The sequence below is a fragment of the Eleutherodactylus coqui genome, chromosome 1 (assembly GCF_035609145.1).
Source record: "Eleutherodactylus coqui strain aEleCoq1 chromosome 1, aEleCoq1.hap1, whole genome shotgun sequence".
Classification (NCBI taxonomy): Eukaryota; Metazoa; Chordata; class Amphibia; order Anura; family Eleutherodactylidae; genus Eleutherodactylus; species Eleutherodactylus coqui.
The window spans coordinates 325,163,100-325,186,142 of record NC_089837.1 but is presented as its reverse complement, the minus strand read 5'-3'; the positions used below and the strand labels follow the sequence as shown (position 1 = coordinate 325,186,142).

General features: G+C 42.1%; 1 protein-coding gene across 1 annotated transcript in view; it reads right to left on the bottom strand.

Annotated features, from left to right (window-relative positions):
- The window catches only part of MED13 (mediator complex subunit 13), an 83,510-nt gene that overhangs the window by 30,139 nt on the left and 30,328 nt on the right, over positions 1–23,043 (bottom strand). The window contains exons 4-13 of the mRNA XM_066575097.1: positions 18,562–18,707; positions 17,535–17,732; positions 14,247–14,438; positions 9,097–9,259; positions 6,266–6,376; positions 5,108–5,797; positions 2,880–3,090; positions 2,179–2,263; positions 614–735; positions 389–473 (exon numbers count right to left, since the gene is read on the bottom strand). Coding sequence (XP_066431194.1) covers positions 389–473; positions 614–735; positions 2,179–2,263; positions 2,880–3,090; positions 5,108–5,797; positions 6,266–6,376; positions 9,097–9,259; positions 14,247–14,438; positions 17,535–17,732; positions 18,562–18,707 — 2,003 coding nt within the window. The remainder of the gene's footprint in view (positions 1–388; positions 474–613; positions 736–2,178; positions 2,264–2,879; positions 3,091–5,107; positions 5,798–6,265; positions 6,377–9,096; positions 9,260–14,246; positions 14,439–17,534; positions 17,733–18,561; positions 18,708–23,043) is intronic.

The window sequence follows — 23,043 nt, the reverse complement described above, 5'->3', positions numbered from 1 at the left end:
TGGCACAACATCCATACAGTGCATGCACAAGGTGTTAAAGTGTTAAGAAAATGTGGAATTTAGATCAGACCTGAAAGTCTAGTGCTTCATAAACTAGCAGAATGAAAATAACCCCGTAGTACTTGGGACAAAATTTGGCTAGAAATCGGAGGAAATTGCAATGTTTATCCTCCAATCCTTGCCCTTCTTTGGTGCCCCAAAATGGAGCCACCTCTTTTTAGGCTACACTGGGAATGCTGCAATTCATCTCCATCATACTTCATATATACACAGATACAGAATTTTTTTCAAAGTTCCACAAACATCCAGTAGCAATCATGGCTAAATGAAATTCCCCACCATTTTATGCAAACCATCATTCCTAGGTAGAGAAAAAAAATGCAATTACTTATGCAGGATAATGGGTCCAAATTTCCACATTTTGACTCCTTGTTGGTCTTGTCGTCATTGTTAAGGTTCCTTTTTGATCCAGGCTAAATTAAAAAAAAAAAAAATATATCAATGTATAAGAGTGGAGGAAAAGGGGCATAAAGGGGGGAATGGGGTAAAAGAAAAAAAATAAAATTATATATATATATAAATAATACACAGTATTGATTTAGAGGAACCTTACCGTGAGCTCATCTTCATCAGAGTTAAAAAGATTATCCAAATCAGTGTAGGAAACCACAAGATCAGTTTCATGAAAGAGACTAGTTGACGCTGTGCGGGCATGAGCAGCTGACCTCTGAGGATCTGAAAGAAAATATATGTCATACATAATGTCTAAACGCTAAGGCCCCACCCACCATTACATACTTAGAGGGCCACTAAACAAAAGAAAAAATAGATGATATAACAGTGTGGGCAATATTGTCTCCCATTTACTTGTTTCAGTAACACACCGCAATCCTATTGTGCAAGGACCCTTTTACACAGATCATGAAATTGCTCAGATTTCCGCAATCAGCAAGAATCTAAACAATTATCGTGCAGTCTAAATACACGACTGAACGATGAATAATACGTCCGTTATTCAAGTTTCTGCACTCAAAACGGACCTGCATGTGTAAACAGGCAGTCATTCATCTATGAACGATCTCCAGACTGCTCCAGCTCCATTCCCTAGCGACGATCATTCCTGTGTGAGGCCACTCTCACAAGGGTGTTCTTTTCTGTGTTTATCACTGCGTTTTCAGTGCAGCGCTAAACACTGTCAATCACTACTCTCAGAAAAGTGTTAAAACGCAACGTTTTTCAAACGCTGCTTTTTCTATTTTCATGTGTTTCAAAATGCGATGCTTTTCCTTTTGAAATAAATGGGGTGCGTTAGATGTGGTCACGTTTTCAGCAGCATTTTTTGACCGCATTTTTTTTTCAGTTCTGGCATTATCAGCTTGCTTGGCCGTGTTTAACTGTGCTGAAAATGCATTCAAATGCTGTCAAAAAAATCACATGTAAAAACGCAACTGAAAACACAGTAAATGCTGCATTTAAAAAAAATAAACAAACAACTTTTTCATGTGCCTGTTTGAGAGTGGCCTAAAAGCACAGGAATTATCACTGGGACAACCTGACAGACATCTGCGCCCAACAGGTCGTCCCATGTAAAAGCACTCTGAAAGTTTTGTAGTAATCATGGAGAGAACACGGACGTTAAGTCATTGCTGTGAACGGCTGAGGCTAATGGCCCGTTTACACGTAACAATTCTCTCTCAAAATGTGTTCAAAACTAATGAATTTGAGCTATAATCATTCAGTGTAAGAGGAAAAACAAAAACTCACTATTCGTTCGCAGTGGGTTATCACTGACTTTCAGTCAGAGAAAAAAAACTATTGCTGGATCGCTGGCTTCTCGTTGCATGTAAATGCTCCCCGCTCAGTGTTCAACATAGAAGGTGAAGAGCTGAGTGAGAAGCCATATGTCTTTCAGTATAAGCGCTCTGCAAGAGCGTCAACGACCTAAGCAGTGATGTTAGCGCTTGTGCAGTTGTTTAAACCCTTCGGTCCGTGTCAAAGGGCCATAAATCTTTTGGTCCTACTGCAAACAGTTGTCTTATGGGTAGTCCGTTTTACTTGCAATATGACAATATAAAGATTACAGCAGAGAATATTTAGTAAGGAATTGTAAGCATATCTGTTTTGTGCTTCTGTACATATTTTAAATGCATGCGTGTAACTCCGGTTTAAATTTCTCACCTTGTTTAACTGATGGACTGAATAATGACATCGCGTCTTCACCTTCTTGGGCTAAAACAGCACCATTTGATACCCCATCTTCTGCCTAGAAAGGAAGATACATCATTAAAAAGGGCCGCTCGAGAAATTTCTCTCTCTTTATTTTAACAGTATATTATGGCCGCCTGCACCCAGCAAAGCAAAAATCCGCATGCGTACCTTTACTTTCAGTTTTTAATCTGTACTGTGGATGCTCTGCACGACGAGCCGTCGGACATGTGCAGTACAGATTTTTTTTGAAACCCGAGCTTTTCCCTCGTCATCGCTAGGCAATGTGATTGAAGAAGGGTCGCTGATCGGACGGCTTCCACTGACTTCAATGGTAGCTGTCAGTGCGTAATCTCCACAAAAATAGAGCATGCCGCAATTTCTCCTCAGCTTGCGGAAACCACAATTGGTTTCCGCATGTGTGCAGGAAGAAGAGATTTCCCATAGCATAGTAAAGTTAGTTTCTCGGTCATAACTCCTGTCTGATATTATATGGAGTGTACCACACATGCTTTTCATTCAGCTCCTGCCACACAGTTATAGTAGAGGAGTAGTACTGCATATGATGTCAAGTGTAAGGTATACAGACACAAAAGTCCTTTATGATTTGAGAGCCTAATATCTATTCCAAACAAGCTGTTAAATAACCCCAAAGACAATATAGCTGTACATACCTTGTGTTTTTTTCCTACTTCTCTATCATTTGCTGGTCTTTCCTTTCTGGCATCGGAAAATACAAACTGCTCATCACCATCCACAAAAGTATAGGGATCTGGTTCCTGATCGCCATCTAACACAGCTGTTGGGATGTATTGGTTTTTGCTTTGATATTTGAGGAGCAACTCTTCCGATATTTTCAATGGCTTTTTACAGTGCACCATTAACCTGGACCACAGGGAAAATTAAAAGAATAGCCATCACATACAATGCACTAGGGGGAAAATTTACTAAAACTGGTACTTCCAACGCAACGCCGGTCTTCGTATAATTTCCCCCCGATGCATTTAATTCATATTAGGCCGGAAAAACAAGAAAAAGAAAAAAAACAAAACGGCATGTCTAACCAGTTCGGCTCACATTCCCTGCTCTTACAGCAAAGAACCCCCTTCTATGTTGCTGTAGAACCTTCTTTCTCTAGCTGTAGAAGATGCCCCCTTGTTACCGTCACAGTCCTGGCTATAAATAAGTGCGAGAGGTCTCTGTATTGTCCAGATATATTTAGACATTATTAGGTCACCACTCAGCAGTATTTTTCTAAACTAAACCCCAATTTTGATAACCTCTTTGGGTATTGTAGTCCACCCACTCCATTTATTAACTTAAGTTACCAGTCTTTGAATATACTAAAGCCCAGATACGTCCTTTTTGAGTACAGGTGCCCAAAACTGTACACAATATTCCATGTGTATTCTTCCTCTTTACAAGTCACTGATCAGACCAATGTTCTCATCATGTGCCCCTAGACTCTTTTGATGCACCCCATGATCCCATTTGCCTTGTCAGCAGCTGCCTGACACAGGTTGCTTATAGCCAAGCACCAGAAGGTGAGAGGGACTCATAATACCCTGGAAGCTTTAGTACTCTGGGTTTCATTTTTACCATGTGCATTATGCAATAAAAATATCTTGTTCAGTTCATTCAGTGATTACGGTGATATTAAACCTATATAGTTTAAACTACTTTAAAAACAAGAACACAATTCTTCAAAAAACAAAATTGCTCTCCATTGTTTTATTCTGAACTTCATAACTTATTTTGTTGATGGGGCAGCGTGAGGGCTTGTTTTTGTGGGGTTATCTGTAGTTTGTATCAGTTTCAATATGGGGTATATGCAACTTTTTGATTACTCTTAACAGTTCAGGGCAGTGCCAACGGGTTTATTTTTATTCTTCAAATGTGTTTTTTTAATATACAAGGAGTGTGGGAGGGATTTATTTTTTTGGTTTTATAGATTTTTGAAAATTGTATACACCATTTTTTTTTTTTAAGCCCTACGGTTTGATTAATTGTACAATATATTGCAGTACTTAGGTATTGCATTATATTGTATTAACAACCTGTGGCAGAACTTAGCCTGCCATGGAATTGCACCTGTGTACACAGTGCGCTCGGCTACTAGGCGCACTCCATACACACCCAGCCTGCAAATGGGTTAATGGGCAAACATAAGAATGCACTTCGGAAACTGGATCTGGATAAAGTCTTGGAGTATTTGTGACGGATTCTCAATTCCAATGTATGCACCATACATACTGGCAAACCTCTTTGGGAAAATAACCCCGCTAGACAACCATTTTTTAAATACTTTAAAAAACAAAAATCATAAAAGTGTTGAATCCAGCCGATTACTGAGAAGAATGGCACTCACTAGACAACTGACTTATTGGGTTCGGTGAGCCTGTGATGCAGTCTGGCATTTTGCTAGATAGAATACAGCAGGTCGTGTTATTTTGTCCAGGTTTTTAGACTGGATATGTGACGGAGGCTTCAAATGGAGCTTCCTACAGATACAAAACAGTCCCCAAGCCTAGAAACCTGATAAAACATTTCAAAACACTACCCAAAACAAAAAAAAAGTGCTATTTGGGTAGGTTTTAACAAAAATCCTAACGCTAGGCAAGTCAATTAGTCATAACCTATTGATTTCCATGTAGAAGTAGGTTTAAGAAAAGAAAAAAAAAAAAAAAAAAAAAAAAAGTTACCTGTACTTTCACTTTGGATTCTCTCTGCCGGGCCGCTGGCTGTTTTTGGCTCCTTCTGGCAGCTGAAGTCAGCCCCATATAGCTCTTATATAGCCAGTCGACAGCAGGAGCGCTCCGAAGTGAAAGTGCAAGTACATATACTGAAACAGCAGCCCCTATTATATGCACACTAATCATGTAACTGCATTTGTAGCACTTACTCTGTGACAGAAGTAATATTTTCCTTTCCAGGAAGACCAAAACCATCATCTCGTACTTTTTCATTTGGAAAGGATGGAGGGAGAAACTCTGATTCCTTTTTCTTTGGGACCTTGTAATACTTCCAGGTGTTGTCGGTTTCTCCTTCCTCCAAGTGAACTGCTGTGCCAACGTAAACTGTTGGTTCAAGGACTTCAGTGAAAGGAGGAGCAAACGTTTGAGACAAGCCATCTATCCGTTCATCTATTGCTTTAGCAGGAATTAAAGGGTCTGGAGTAGGCATCTGATAGAAATGCTGACTTTGAGGAGTTGATGGATTTTTTATGCTTTCCCCGCCATCATCCAAAACCTCACAGGGATGAGGACTCAATGGAGGAGGTGGAGGCGAATTGCTCATCTCATTGCCATGCAACTGTGGAGTTTTAGCTACATCACTTGGCCGGATATTTGAGAAACGCCCTCTACTATCTTGGGAGCGAATTCCAAGTCTCTGGCTTGTAGTATCTGTTTCCATACTGATATCATCACCAAGAGATATACGATGATGAAAAGGAGTAAGTGGACGCTTCTGAGGTTTGTCACCTTTTTCCTGCTTCTCGTTAGTCTTGTGCTTTTGAGCCACTTGCAGCTGGGGCCCTGCAGGCATCGCCTGACCTGGCGGACCTGAATTTCTCTGCTTAAGATTTTTGTGCCTAAAATCAGCGCAGAAAAAAAAACAAAACACAGCAATGTGACTTTGCCCTCCAACACCACAAAGTAAAGACTCTGCAAAGTAGATGTGAACACACCGCCCATTAGTGTGACAGAGCCTGTAATCGGCTTAATGATATGCACATGCTCCGTTCGCGATGTACAGGAGCGGTGGCTCCTTAAATATCTGATTGGCAGCTTTCTATGCCCAGTATAGGAAGAAAGCCATTATCTCATAAAGGGCAGAGGTAACTGCAACCTATGAATGTGAGGACTACAGAGCAATGAGCGGACTATGTGCTCAGCTAGTGCTGCTGGACAAAAAAATGGTTTTATAAAAAGTACTGAAAGACAACATTAAGTGACAATGCTGGACTTATGATCGCTGTCACTAGTTTATGCTGCCCTAGGATTGGGAACATGAAGATCATCTTTAATTTTAAAGGGATGTGAATTTGTGTAATGCTTACCTTGAGCAGACACAAGTTGTTCTTTGTGTAGCTTCTACAAAATCCCAGGTTGTCACCTTGTCAGGTGTCTCGTCTTCACACACTCCATTTGATGTAGCAGAGAACTTCCTTCTGTGATATCAAAATACAATTACTAACCAAAACAGAAGAGGATATAGAAATCTGCAGAGACTGCTCAGTTAAAGGCCTAAAGACACAACAGACCTACTGTATTTTACTAGTAAACTTCATTCCCTCCTAGTAGAAAACTGACAAGTCAGTCAAAAGAAACTTGTGTCTAGCTGCTGTGTAATAGTAGATTCTACTATGCTGCAATTTAGTTAAAGAAACATTTATATGGAAGAATTATTGCTTGTCACATGGTAAAATCAAGGTACTAATAAGAGCGGTCAACTTTACAAGTCATGATGAAAAAAATACATTTCTGCCATGGCTAAGAGAAGCTACTTTCACACCTGCATTGGGGCTCAGAACAGTTCAAGGATTCCATCTCTCTGTTTTTGGAGAAGAGAAACAAACGATGGGAAAAAACCTAATCTTATCTCTTAAATCGATTTCAATGGGTTTTAAAAATTTTTTAAAAAATGGAAATTCTTTCGTTAGCCTCTATTTATTTATTGATGGGAAAATAATGCTACAGAGCGCATCATTTTTCCTTTTAAAATATAAATAAAATAACGGAACATATGCAAACTGAAGCCTTTCCTTTTCAGAAAAGTTACGCATGGTAAGATAAATGGGCTGTAGTGTTGTTGACTTTCAGGTACTGGAATCATGCGAGTGTCACAATGGTGTGCATAGAGTTTATTGTACTCCATTGGAGTTGTTTGACATGGATATTAACTGAGGTGTAGTATAGATGGCGCAGATTTAATGTATATGGTCTGGGATTATGTACAATTGCGTGAATTTGTGAATTGGGTACTAGAGATACTTGAATATAACTTGAAATCAAGAATTTTAGTTAAAAAGAAAAAAAAAGTGTAAAGCTTTAAATATTCATATATTTAGTGCATAGGTTTTGTTTTAGAATGCAAAAGTAAATAAAATTATAACGTACACTTGCTTAAGGCTTATGTCCACTGGCATAATTGAATTGCGGAATCCACGTGAATGATCCAGTTCAATATGCCCGTAGACTATCATTGGGCATCCGAAGGTATTTAACCCCTTCCCACTGCAGGGCGTAAGTTTACGTCCTGGCAGCCTGGTACTTCCTGCAACAGGACGTAAACTTACGTCCTGAAGATAGCGCGGGATCACATATGATCCCACGCTATTCCGCAGCGGGAGCCGGCTGTCAGTCACAGCTGGCGTCCCGCTGCAACAGCGGGGGGGCATTGGAGATGTGCCCCCCACTGTTAACCCCTTCCCTGCCGCGATCTAAGTAGATCGCGGCAGGGAAAGAGTTCACAGAGGGAGCGGACTCCCTCTGTGTCTCCGGCCGGCTCTCGCGATAACATCGCGAGAGCCCGGCCTGTCACCATGGCAACAGGACGCCAGACATATATAAGCGATAAGGCATGGCAGAGCAGTAGCCTTATGACAGCGATCATCAGGGCAGTGGTTAAAGTCCCCCAGGGGGACACAAATGTTGTACAAAAAACAAAGATTAAAAAAAATGAATTAAAAAAAAACCAAAAACCCACATATTTGGTATTGTCGCGTCCGTAACGACGCGTACAATAAGTTGCACATGCTTTTGACTGTGCACGGAAAAAAAAACGCTAAAAAGACTGAGGCAAAATGCAAATTTTTAGCATTTTGCCTCACTAAAAACGCAATAGAAGTGATCAAAAAAGCCATATGTACCCCAAAATGGTACCAGTAAAAACTACAGCTCGTCTCGCAAAAAATAAGCCCTCATGGAGCTCCGTACATCAAAAAATAAGAAAAAAGTTACAGGACTTTGAATGCAGTGATTTAGAAGAAAAAAAAAAAAAAAAAAAGGGGGGGGTTTTATTGCAGAAAAGTGGGAAAACCTTTAAAAAAAAAACGGTAAGAATTTTGGTATCGTAACCGGATCGGTCCACAGAAAAAAATGGAATGTCTCATTTATGCTGCATGATTAACGCTGTAAAAAAAAAATAAAAAAAAAATCTATTGGCAGAATTGATGCGTTCTCTCCCTGCCATCATAAAAAAAAAAAAAAAATTTTTACAATATAGTCTTTGTACCCAAAAGTGGACCCGATAAAAACTACAGTTCGCCACGCAAAAAACAAGCCCTCATACGGCCGCGTCGTCAGAAAAATAAAAAAGTTATGGCTTTTGATAAACGGAGAAGAAAATCCGCCAAAAATTGTTGCGTCCTTAAGCCCAAAATAGGCCATGTCATGAAGGGGTTAAATACCTGTGGATGTCATTTTTTCCCACCACAGCAAGCTCATTCTTCTGCGGATCCTGCAGGAACAGCTTCCAGTGTGGTCAATGGAAGCGGTCCAGACCACAGCTGACTGCAACCGTGCCACGGAGTCGCAGGAAAGCAGGAGATTATTAAAAAAGAAAGGCACGGCGCTTGCACACGGCACGCTGGCCAGTATGCTGAGCGCATCCGCCGTGCAGAAGGAAGGAGATCCGGCTGTAATGGAGGAGACCCGCGCCTCATCCGGACAGGTGAGTAAATGTATTTTTTTCCCTCACGTTTGTAGGCTCGTCAGGAATCTGCTGTGGAATTCTGCACTCAGGATCCGTGTGTGCCCGTGGACATGAGTCCCAAAACTGTATACATGCGTGTACTTTTCTTCATGCAAGTTTAACATATACAGTAAACACAAAACCATGATGTGAATAGCCCCGTAATTATAAAGAATTCTCCACCACTAAGCTTACTTGTTTTGGGATCTGTTCATGTTGCACTCTTGCCAAACTCTGTCAACCACCTGGTTAGCCAACTTCCTTGGTATTTTACCACCATGCTGACTCGTGCTATCTGAAGTAAAGCAATCAGACACGGATGGGAACTTCATCCACTTCTGTGCAGACTGGACATCAACTACAGGAAAGAAACATTGGGACAATTAAGGAAAATAAAAATAAAAAGATAATATCTTTATACATTAATTTATGAAAACATTTTCACTCCCAAATCCTTTGTTAAATTTTGTTGAAGCATCATGACAATGTGATTTCAGCCCCCTACAAAACATGCAAGCAGATCAACATGTAAAAACCCAAAAGCATCCACCATATGTTTAGCTGTTAAATTCAGTACTATGGCTCATTGGGGACCCACTTCCTGCTGTCTTCATAGGGTGCTGATGCATCACCCAGCACCATGTGTCGCGGCAAGGCACTGGCTGCAGTAATAGGAAGTAGTATACCCCATGACTGCTGGTGTGAGAAGGAAGTCAAATTTAAAAGGTAAGCTTATTTATTTTTCTTACATCCTGAGACACTTGCAATTTTTGTGTGGGTTGGATTATTTGCAATAATGTACAATAAACTGAGGACTTTTAACTCCTTGAGTGGTGGGTTTCCTACCACCCTGTCAGACCCACCAGGGCAGGTTTTCTAAAATGGTCTAATCATTGAATTTCAACTAATTTTGCAGTTGCGTCTCAAGAGCCATAACTTTTTCATATTTTCATTGACATGGCCATATGAGGGCTTGTTTTTTGCGGGACAAGTTGTGATTTTTTAAACGGGGGAGGAAAAAAAGAAATGGGGAAAAAAGAAAAAAGGGGCCATGTCATTAAGGGGTTAAATAATGTATTAACTTCCTTCTCTGGGTCATTACGACGCATGGATACCACATGTGTGATTGTATTTTTGATTTTTTACAAAGTAAAGGGAGACAAGTGTTTTTATTATTTTTTTACTTTTGTTTTTTTTTTTTTACTTTTTTTTGTTGTCCCTTTAGGGGACTTCCACAGGGACCCATCAGGACCCCCTGATCATATTCCAGGGGTCCGATGGTGACAGCCCTTTGACTGCAGCATGTAAAGGGCTGTCACTGCAGCATGTACATAGTAAAGGGTTAACAGCAGAGATCGGAGGTTTTCTCTGATCTCTGCTGTAAGAGCTGGTGCCTATCTGTCCTCTGACAGCCAAGCATCAGCTCTCCCTGCCACATAAACCATCGGCTTGCTTCTGACAAGCTGATGGTCTCTATGGCAACCTATAAACAAACCAGGAGACTTAGAAGCAGGAGATTGCCGGCAGATCGGCAATATCTTCTGCTGGTTTTTCAAAGCCCTTGCTTTGTTCTGTGTGGGTCTGTGCAGGCAGAGCACACTGTCACAGCTTGTGGCATTGTGCTCTGCAGCTCCCATAGTGATACATAGCCCGGAAATCTTCCGGGCTATATCACTATCGGCAGTGGAGCTCGTCCCGGAAAATTTCCGGGCGTGCCACTCAAGGGGTTAAACCATTCACTATTACAATCCAACTTCACATATAAGACTAGCGAAGAAAATAGGACATTTTAGGCCCAATATCCACGGGTTGGTTTCATTTGTGGGAGATCCGCAAATCAAGCCGCCCATAGGGAAGCATTGCCGTCTGCAAATTAATTAAAGCATGCAGATTTGTTTTGCGGACCTTTTGGTTCAGAGAACAAGTCACAGCATGCTCCATTTCAGTGCGGTTCATGCATGAACAGCTTCCATTCAAGTCAATGGAAGCAGTCCGATCCGCAGCCTGCCCACAACTGACTCTGCAGACAGGCCACGGATCCCGCGGGAAAGCAGGAGATTTTTAAAAAACAAAATCTGCACTGCGCATGTGCAAATGGTAAGCCGTGCGGACCATCCGCAGTACAGATGTCCCGGCAAAAGACAGATCCGCACGGACGCTGTCGCCTGCTCACACAGGTATGCAGGGTCCTCTGCCGTGGGTAGGGTGGGATTCCGCTGCGGGCTCACGACACAAAATCCAACTTGCCCGTGGACATGCGGCCTTAAGTCTAGATTCAAACAATATAATGCACAGACTACAGCAGTGTTCCCCAAAATCCAGTCCTCATGACACCCCCCAAACAGGTCACAATTTGATATCCTGGAGAGACTACACCTGTGGTAAATGTCTGAGGCACTGACAATTACATCACCTGTGCAATACTATACTAGAAATATAAATCTATAATAGAAATCCTGACTATTTTTGGTGTGCTTTGTCAGAGAATGGTTTTAATTAAAGGGGTTTTCCAGGGAGACTACTATTAATGACATATGCTCATGTAGGTCATCAATAGTTGATCGGCTGGGGTCAGTCGCTTGGGACCCTGACCGATCAGCTGAGCGGGTGTATGGGGCGGCGCCACAAATACACACAGGCCAAAGCAGAAGTCTCCGCACAGACCTCCATGCGGTGGCCGGCACTTGTAACTGCAGGCACGGCTCTCATTCAAATCAACACAAGCAGTGCCTGCAGTTTACAAGCGCCGGCCACTACACAGAGGTTGGTGCGGAGACTTTCGCTGCTTCTGCTCCGACCTTTGTATTTGCGGTGCTGTCAGAATGCGCCTGCTCAGCTGATTGGTCGGGGTACCAAGCAACGGACCCCAGTCGATCAACTATCGTTGACCTATCCTGATAAGTCATCAGTAGTATTCTCCCTATAAAACCCCTTTAAATATCTTCTAGAATTCATCTACATAAAAAAAATAAGCAAAGCAGTAGAACTTCTGGGCAGATTTATCCAAGAGTGGAATTTTACACACCCATCGTAGATACATGCCACAGGAGTAAGATGGATTAAATGTACTAAGGGATACAAGCCTCTTAAATACATGTTGCATTTTGGGCTGTCTGTGCATCTCCCCCCAAAATCTATGGCAAGTAAAATCTATTGTACATTTCCACTATAATTTATGCCAGTTTCTGGAGTAAAATATAGCAAGATTGAAAATTGGGTGTGGCTTGGAAGGAGGGGCAAACAAACAAACACACAAATGTGGTGAGGGAGTGGGAAAATACTAAAAAGAGTTACAAATTTTTGTGCAAGTGTGACTTCTGGCATAAAGCAGTTTGTGAATGCCCCGCTGCTATGCATCTTGTACTGTTCTCATGTTACAACCTATATAAGGCTGGATTCACACAGGCTTTTTGAGCGAAAACAAGAGTGGATACAAAAAGAGGAAAATTGTCAGTCTCTCTTTTACAGTCTTAACCAGAAGTGGAAGCAACAAAAAAAAAAAAAAAAAAAAAAAAAAATTTAAATTAAAATATGAGACTAGTGCAGAAATCCGGAGCTGCATCCACGTTCATGCCAATCATTCCAGTGTAAGAGGAACAAACCGAACAAACTCCAATAAGCTTCTTAAATTAATAAACTGAGTCAAACCGTAAAACTATCAAATCGCCAAGCTCAGTGTCTCCCCCAGGAGGGCTGATAGTAGAACTACCAGATCACTACCCCCTTAATGACCAGCTATGAAAATACATGTTGCTGCTGGGAGCTCGGCCTCACTTCCTAGTCGATGATGGCAGCGTTTTAGGTCATCTAGTATCACCACCACCGCCGCAGTGTAAAGAATAACCAGAACAAGTGTGAGCAGAACTGGCCGAACGACCGACAGTGCTTTTACATGAGAAGTCATTCGCCCGAGCAAACGATGACAGTTCTCTCAGGCGGATAGGTTAACGCTTTTGTTTTTTAAATATTTTTACAAGATGGTCCCGGTAGCTCTACCAGTGAATGAGAACGACTGAAGAATCAGTCTTTAAACCAAATAATTAGCCAACGATTGTTTTGCTTGCATAAAAATAAGTGAATTCTTGTTCTAATTTTTTAAAGGTTAATTGCTCCGTGTAAACGCACCCTAAGGCGCATTAAAAACGGAGTTCTTCAGTTCTTCCATATTTTCGTGTATTACTGGCGGTTGTAGGTTAATTCATGTATTGGGGGGGGGGGGGGGGGGGGAAGCTTTACTTTTGCCCCATTCTTTTTGAAACATTCTATATAAAAGCGGGCTTAAAGCCCAGATTTTGCTTTGGGACAGTTTTGCATGATGACAATTACAAGTATGTGGAAGCTCTACAAGCTACACAAATCCTCAGCCACTGGCAGCACAATCAGTGATTTAGTGTTAGTCTCACTGTGCTAATGAAAAACTACAACCAGTTCCATTTAAAAAAAAAACCAAAAAAACCTTCCCTATAAGGCTACCAAAACAGAACTCGGATTCTCAGAAAGCAGCAACAAAACTTTAGCTGTGATTTGTGACTAGTTTAATTACAGCGTCTACGAGGAGTCTGAGACACTCCCACTGGTTCAGGGGAAAGAAAAAATGTAGACCGCACCTCCAAAACAAAGTGAAATATATATATGTAGTGCACATTACAGCGGCTATATTGCAAACAGACAGGGTGTAACCACGTACTAAAAACACCAAGAAACATGCCAAAAGCAATACACGAGTATTGAATTGCATTACAGCTGTTTCTACAATGGAGGTTCTTAGGGCACATGATGATCAAATTGTGAGAGCACTTCTGCCTCAACAAGGCGATCTCTTCAGATGGGACCCTGCTTAAGCACGCCTCTGCCCTTTAGGTCATTGGCCTACAAAGTGATGTCAGGGCAGATAGAAATATAGGTAGATCTTAGGTAAAATTAGCCTTGGGCAAATCGGAAGGAATACCCATCCAGAATGGAGGAAGCTATTAAAAAGTGCCCCAAAAGCCTTGTTCGTAGGTTCAGCAGTAAGTCACTGCATGGAGAGTTCTATCACATCAAGGGAAGAATTGTTATAAAGTAAAGACAACTAAACAACGAATGAGAATTATTAGCCAGAAATTGTGTAAGGGGCAGCCTGGAGGTTCCCTTAAAATGATTATTATTCACCCCAAAATAGTGGCAAGTAGTAGCACTTCTCTTGCAAATAAGCTCTCATAGATAAGAGTCAAAATGTGGGGTTGGGAGGTATGGCTTCAAAATTGAGATATGTAGCTATGACGTTCAGAAAATCCAACATATTCCATAACGGAGAACGCACAACCATTTCTTTTTTATTTTTTCACAAGGATGTCCATCTTTACCTGTTTGAACTTCTTCTGGGGATGTTGGTGGTGTCAGAGTTACTGAAGACATGGCTGGATCTCGGGAAGAAGCAGGCACTTGAACACCTAGACATGTGTTTGAGCAATGAGTGGACCCAGATGAATTGACAATAGGGATATCTGACTGCGGGACGAGCACAAAGCATGCTGGATAGACCATTCGAACACCAGCTAGGAAATAAAAAAATAAAGTTACTAAAACGAAAGCTTATCAGTTCATATCAAACATTAACCCCTTAGTGACGGAGCTTTTTTGCTTTTCTCCATTTTTGTTTTTTCCTACTCCCTTTTAAAATATCGTAGATCCTTTATTTATCCATCGACGTCGCTGTATGAGGGCTTGTTTTTTGCGGGATGAGTTGTATTTTTCAATGGCACTATTTATTGTACCATATAATTTACTGAAAAACTTTTTAAAAATTGTTAGCGGAGAGAAATGGAAAAAAAACGACATTCCACCATCTTTCGGTGCGTCCGGTTTCTACAGCACACAAATTGCAACAAAAACGACCTGATATTTTTATTGTATGGGTCAGTACAATTGCTACGATACCAAACTTGTATAGTATTTTTTTTGCTGTAGTACTTTTATTTTTTTTTTTTAAGATATTAAATTTTTTTCAATTATTTTCTGTGGTCATTTTGTGCGCGCAATACCTTTTATTTTTTCGGGATGTCCTGTAGTTTCCGATAGTATCAATTTGGAATACATACGACTTTTTGATCGCTTTTTATTGCGTTTTTTCTGGGAGACAGGGTAACTAAAAGTGTATTTCTGGCGGTTTTTTTTCTTCCAGACTACGTTCACCGTGTGGGAAAAATAATGCACTACTGTGATAGATTGGACTTTTACGGACGTGGCGATACCAAATACATATTTTTGTCAGAATTGACAGCGGCATTTAAAGGGTTAATAGCCGCAATCGGCTGAACGGCCGAGTGCAGCTATTGCCCGCGGGAGTCAGCTGTAATAAACAGCTGATGCCCGCGCTGTATGGAGGAAGATAGCGCTGCTACCTCCCTCCATACACGTCCTGCAACAGCAGGACATAGTTTTACGATAGGGCCGTCACTAAGGGGTTAATCAATTGGATTCTAAAGAGCATACTGTTACTGACTTAAAAGGGAACCAACCTGTTCCTTCCCTCCAGCAACATGAATGAAGTACAGAAATCTGACACAAACAAGTCTATGGCCGCCTGCAGATGGCCGGGTCGGATCCGCTGCGAGAATTCTTGCAGCAGGATGCGGTCCCATGCCCCTGCAGCTCACCCGGTCCCAGCGTCTCCTCTCTGCGCTGTGTGCCGGCTGCTGGCCAGCCGGAGCATGTGCAGAGAGGAACTGGCCCGTCACCCTGCGAGGCCCGCACAGAAATAGAACATGGTGCGATTTGTTTTTCGCGTGTGATTTCACATGGACAAATCGCAGCTGTGTGCATAGGATTACGTTTTCTAATGCAATCCTATGGCAGCGGGCATGGGCGGAAACTGGCCATGTGCAGGCGGCCTATAGGAGAGCGGGCGCAGAGAGGAACACGGCAGGAACCAGGGAGCGAACACCCATAAAAATACATCACCCGGCTCCCTTAGTTTGTAGGGAGGCGACAGGTTCTCCTTAAATGTATTGCCAAGGTGGCTTAGTGGTTAATACTGTTGTCTTGCACCACTGGACTCCTGGTTTCAAATCCAACCAAGGACGACATCTGCAAGGGGTTTGTATGTTCTCATCTCCCCTCAATGGGGAGATAAACCATAAAAGTGATTTAAAGCTCTGTGTAATGTTTGTGCAATAAAAATAATAGTAGTTCTAGATCAAAGCTAAACAAAGCAAGGAAACGTGTGGGGGAAAAGAGTAGCTATGCTCCCTCATTTAATCTCATTGCTTCCAGGATTGCTACTTTGTTCCTCACCACCAAGCGTTGTTTACAATGGCTGCAGTAACGGATTGCAACGAAACATCGGCCTCAGCAGTATGTACTAGAAGACCCATGGGACCAGTGATCAGCTGCAGTATTCATGTGACGTGTATGGGCTGGTCACCAGTGCAGCCATGTAAACAAAACCTGGCAGTGAGGAACGGAGTGGTGGCACTGGAAGCAGCTCACAATTAAATGGGAAAGGCATTTTAATTTGCGTAGTTTGGCCACCCTGTGCCCAAAACTATATAAAAAGTAATATACTCATTGCGGCGGTGGCCCACCATTTTTTTGCTTCGATGTCACAACCTCTAGAAGGCCGGGTGACATCCCATAAACCTGTCACAAGGGCTTCTAATGTAGAAGCTCTATCAGGTTTACAGGACGTCACTGTGTATTTTTACCATCTACAGTCCATCCCCCACTGCCACCAATTATTCAAAAACCCCTTTAACCAAATTATCTGGATTTGTATAGCCCTTGATTTTTGACAACTTCTCTAAGACACTGTTCATATTAAAATGTTTGTTCTTCTGTTCAATCATGAAAAAAAGATTGAACGTAAAAAAAAAAATTAAAGGAAGGGCCGTGGGGTACCAGGATCACCTCATGAAATTCATAGACTAACAAGTTCTGTCTGGTTTCTTTTATTTTACTGTAAAAAAATGTTTTTCCGGCATGTATGATGCAAGCCATTACAGAGAGAACAAATGGACATGTGAAGCTTTCGAGAAGTTAGGCTCTACTCACAAGTGGGTATTAACATCACAGGAAGTGATGGCATATTGCTGTGATATGACATTTTCTGAACAGTGGGTGATCCACTGCTGGGACCACAGGGAGCCGGAGAATGAAGGGAGTCCCCACTACACCAGTGTGGGTCCTTCACAGTTCCTATTGTGGGCCACTGCACATGCACCATATCTATTGGAGGTCATTGTAATATTCTGGGATTACTCATTTTACTGGCAGCTTTCCCTTATCCTCTGGAGAAATGCAGCAATGAGTACCAGAATGAAAAGAATGAAAGCATTATCCAAGTCAATAAAAATATCTAGAAGGGATATTTGCTCATGAACACTTTGTTCTTATGTAGTAGGGCATTCTTATATACAGCCATGTACAAAACAACGTAGGTGCAGGATGTTTTCAGAACAAACATTATCATGAAACAGATTGCTCCAAGGTCACATGGCTTAGTGTAGAAGAAAACACTGACACACATTACCTCCTGTACAAGTTACACACCAGAACACAACACTCAGGCATTGCTGCAGCTGTGACATGCAGGAAACAAAAGGCTGGAAACTTTTTTGAAACTTCTTGAGGTTAAATAAATTCTTGAGACTCACCAACTAAAACTTCCACAGCTGCCAGTGAATCATCCTCCCAATCCATTTCCTCTTGCTTTTCCTCTGGACACTCTTTTACATTGGATGAAATGGGATAAAACTGTTTCCATTCCCCTATTAATTTCTTGGTAGAAGAATCGGACATCTTGAATGACTGCCCTGTGAGGGTTCCATTTAATCCAAATGGGCTCAGGATAACTGGAGGAAGAACAAGTTTGTTCATTTTCATATGCAAAATCTATGCAAACGCTGATGGCAGAAAATGAATTCAGCTTTCTATTTTAGCTTAAAGGGGACGTCGAGGTTCTAAAAGTTAACTGCCTATCCTCAGGCCATCAATATTAGATCCATGTGGGGGTGGGGTGGGGGGGGGGGGGGGGGGTTGATCACTCAGGCTCCTGCCAATCAGCTGAACACTTATGCTTTTCAATTGTTACATAAAAGTATGATCCTGTTCGTACTCATAACATTGCATTCTTATAGTGTCATTTTGGTAATTCAAGGCTTGAACCAGTGAAGTGAATGAAAGAGCGCAGGAGCTGCACAGATAACACCAGACCTATAGTATGAGTGCAGTTGTCATGGCTAGAAGGATCTGCGGTGTCATAGTCACATGACCATGAGAGCACAGGTCCTACACCCAGTAGCTTAGTGGCAGTCTGAAGGCTAAAATAGTTCTACAAAATGAGGCAAGAAAGGGGCTGTCCTGAAACTCCCAGCAGTATAATCTGCCAATCTATGAAGAGTGCAACAGGGAAGGTATTTTGTGCTGCACTGCAGTTTGTGTTTGGCGGTGCTGGGAAGGTATTTCATGCTGCGCTGTGTTATTTGGTATTATTGAGGAGCTATTTGATGTTGCATGGTAGTATAGGCTTGGCAGTGCTAGGGGTATTTGGCTCCATTCTGTCATTTGTTCGCTGAGAGGATCAGGCATCACCAATGGTTTGGCTGGTGAGACCAGAGTAGAAGCCCTGGTTTAGAGCACAGTATGTAAGTATACAAGTCATAGCAATGCCAGGTGTCTTACCTTGAAATGGGCTACTTGACTGCTGGGCTAAATTAATGTGCTCCTCACTAAGAAGGTACACTGGTTGGTGCTGGTTAATTTCTACACTTGTGCAAACATTGCTGTCCCCGTGAAGAAAGAAGGTGAACGAGCAGGACAAATGCTCACTGAAATAAAAAAAATACATTATAGACACATTAAAAATAAGTCATCAGACACTCACATTCCATACTACAAATACACTCCAGACCGTCCTAGAAAATGACACGCACAACTTGTGGTGGATTGTTTTGTAGGAGATTATGGCTCTGTCATCGTACAACAGACCAGACATCACACAAACATGGGTCAGAAACTTTATCTTTTCTCCTTAGGCCGGTTGTTCACGGGCGATGCGGGAGCCACCGCCAAATCTCCGCCGGTCAGCCCTATCTAATAGATAGGCTGATTGCGGAGAATTGCCTGCATGCTGCGAATTGCCCGCTGCAAGCTGAGAATCGCAATGATTCTCCGCTCGTGAACAGGTGCCGGCGCTTTCCATAGCAATGCTATGAGAAGCGTTGGCCGACGTGATACACTGCAGTGGACAGGGGGCCTAAGGGAGAGCACCCTAGACGGTGAGGGAGGAGACTTACAAGGCCATTTATGCTCCTCTGGGTAATATGTAAATAAGGGCGATTAAACAAAACCTCCATAGTACCACCTATTGGAAGGCAGCAATCCCTAAAAGTCAATGTTAGACTCTTTATACAAGCCTTGGAACAATTCCTGTTCCTTGTTAAAAGGCTTGTATAAAAAGAGTCTAGCACTGACTTTAGGGATTGCTGCTGTCCAATAGATGGTATTCACACAAACATAAAACCAAATCCATCATAGACCTCTCCATCCCAAAACACTCAACCTTCAACATACTTAGGGCTCATTCACACGGCCATATGCGTAAACCGCTGCGTGGATCACGCAGCGTTTTGCCATTGTGGCAGCCGGCAGTGAGCCATGCCATCACCACGTAGTCGGACTTGTTTCTTTTTAAATTCCCTGCTCTGTCTCATAGTGGTGTTGCTTACGCAACGCCGCACATAGGCAATGTATTGTGTATGTACAGCGTTGAATGCGCGCCCATAGACAAAAAAAAAAATGTGGGGTTGTATGCACGTAATATGTGGTGAAATACAGCTTGCAGCGATCTTTTTTTTTATGCATGTATTACATGCAATGTGAATGGATCAATGTCCTTTCATTTACCACGTATTACACTGAGAAAAATGACTAAATACACTGGAGTGGCACAGGAGGGGAGGCGCCTGTGGGGAATGGATGGGGTACTTATTGTACCGGTCCTTCTTTCTACCACCGGGGTTGGACCACATACACTACACAAGGGTTTACAAACTTTACATATGAACAAAAACCATTCATGTTGCTGTAGAAAGCAGCCGTACTAATACAGGTCACATTGTCAGGAAGTTTCTAGCCCTGGACACACAAAAAACACAGGTTTTATTTTTGCATTGCTTTGATCTAGACACCAGCACCTAGAAGCTGTCCAATGTAACAGCACACAACTCATTTAAAATATTACTTATTACAGATTCTAAAAACGTCGGCTGCCAGCCAACACTGGAAAGCTACCAAGGACAAGAAAAACAAATAGGAGCTTTTCTGGTCATGAGCTCCTGTACATTCCCAACACTGCGCAATGAAGCAGATATGCCCACTGGAAGTCAGTCTTTTAAAAGGCAACCAGTCACACCCTGTGAGCCCCATAAACCGATTGTGAGCTCATGGCAGGGGCTGCTTATGGCCCTTATACATGGGCCAACAGTCTTTAAATGACTGCTGAGGTCACCGCGGCATTTTTATCTTACATTAACCAAAACCCAACATAGTTGCCATGTCCCAGCTCAGAGATGCCCCATAAGAGCCCTTTTACAAGGAACAATCCCAGTTACAAAAAATAATGATCGTTGGATTGTGCAAAGCTGAACAATCATCATCAGTGTAAACACGTCCAACGATTGAACGCGAACGAGGATGCTTTTGCTTCTCATTCATCATATGCAGGCATATAAATAATGGTTCAACAATCACTGCTCCCACACAACATGCCGCCACAGTAAGTGGAAATGACTGAACGATATGCAAACACATTTGGGAACCGTTTGACGGAACAGACAGGCTGCACAATCAAATTGTCATTGTTTGCGTGAAGGCTTTATCGCTCCATGTACAGAGAGCCCAAGGCCACTCTAACTAGAGAACTTTTGACTGCAATTACCGTGGCGGTTAAACGCCATGCTAATCGTGGTACAACGCTCCCAATAATTTCAATAGGGCCTCGCGGACCTACGCTCGATTTTCAAGCACCGCCTGCTTTATTTTGGCACATTTTCATGCACCGCATCACCCATCAGAATGATGGGGTGTCTTAAAAAAATGCTGTCTAATTCAGTAACCTGCGTTCAAAAACGCTGATAAGAGTAGAGGTTAAACGCTGCAATCAAAATTGCGGTGTTTTACCGACACAGTGCGAGTGTGGCCCAAGAGTGTCTCCCACATGGGAAGACCTTCTGGCAGCCTGTAACAAGGCAGTCATTTATATGAATAGCTGGTCTGCAGGGGAAATATTAAGTTGGGCATAGCTTCCCCTGGTTAAAAAAAATCCGCTGTTTGCCAGAGGTGCCAAGTGTGGGTAATCACCCAAGTAAAGAGGGCCTTGAAAGGTGTTAGCCAGTTTCAAATGAAATCAAATAGGAGTAGTTTTATTGTTTTAGCCCAAAGCGGTACTTACTCTTCTCCACCCCGTTGATCCAGCGCTGCAGCAACGCAAGTCTACTGGTCTCCAATGACAGTGGAAGTCAGATGACCACTGCTTGCCAAAGGCCGCAGCGTCACAGATCCAAACTGCTGGCATCACAGCGCCCAGAAAGTTAGTGCTGAAAACAGGAGAAATGGTGGCAATACTGCAGTGTTTGATTGGCAGGCAGCGGTCACCTGACATTGTCAGGGACCAAGAGAATTGTGGTGCTGCAGCACTGGATCATCAGGGCCGAGGAGAGAAAGCACATTTGTTTTATTATTTTAACCCATTCGGCTCATATATTTCTAAAACGCTCATTGCAACTGGCCAACCCCTTTTAATCCCAGAGCTTACAAAATTGCTAATCAACTAGATTTCTCTCAAGGTTTTACATGTAGGAAAATAAATAAACAAACAAATAAATAAATAAATAAATAAATAATGCAGCAAGGTGCACAATATGCACCAATATATGCAATGTGGATTTAATATAGGAAATAAGTATACACATGTGCATTTGCTGTGTACTGCATGTTTTACACGCGTGAAAAATATGTACACAATACACGTGACACCTATGCCCGTGTAAGTGAGCCCTTAGACCACATACTATGCAGAGTAGCAGGTAGTCAGAAGCAGTTCGGCCATCTTTGTTTCTCCAGGCCTGGGAGCGTCACTTCAAAGCTTTAACAATTGGTAAGACCGTTTGGTACTAGTGTGTCTAATCTGAAAATCCAATACATTTCTTTTTCACGTAATTTTTGAGTAGATTTAGAATGTATGGATTCAAGTGGTGTTACCTTAAGGTCTTTAAAATCTCTATTGTGATAATGTAAAAAATGGCGGGACACACTGTTTAAAAAACCATTCTTTATGTTATTCCTATGTTTGTTTAATGGTCAAATGAACTATCTAAACATAATATGCCATCTAAGTTTGCCTTATGACTTATAGCCTGTTAAACCTGTCATTTAAAATATCAAGGGGCACATAATACTGCTGATTTAACACTTAATATACAGGGTCATCGCTAAGATATGGTACCCTGAACCAGCCGGCAATAATCGAGAGTTGGAAAGCATAATGGTATCCATGGTAACGCGGGTAAACCCACATTACCAGCAAGTCCAACTACATGACCCCACGTCATGACGTAATTGACGTCACTATGCTATCAGTAAGTCCAACCACATGACCCTGCGTTATGACGCAACTGACGGCAGCACGCCATTAAGCAGGACTTCCTTTCCAAAAAGTGCCCCACAGTATCACTATCACATGACGTAACTACGTCATCACGTTTTGGATACGGACGCTTATATACGCCGCTTACGTGATCTTTCAGTCACGTGATCGGAACTCCACCGGAAGTACTAATCATTACATATTGAATACACAGAAGCCACTCACGTGACGTGGAGGTCACGTGAGCGCCACTAACCCGGAAGCCCCTAGAATGGGATGCCACGCAATAATGTAACTATATAAAGACACAATGCACTATGAATGTTATGTACTTGATAAAGTTGCCCCAGAGCGATGAAATGTGTTGTACAAATAAACCTTATTGACAAATACTGCATTTGTCACAGCCTGGTCGATTGTTTGAGACAGCGCAGGAGCACTTTTAACTTTTTATTTTTTCACTCTACCGTGGGTCCAGTCGTGAATTGGACACAGAAGCCCTGCAGCAGACTCCAACC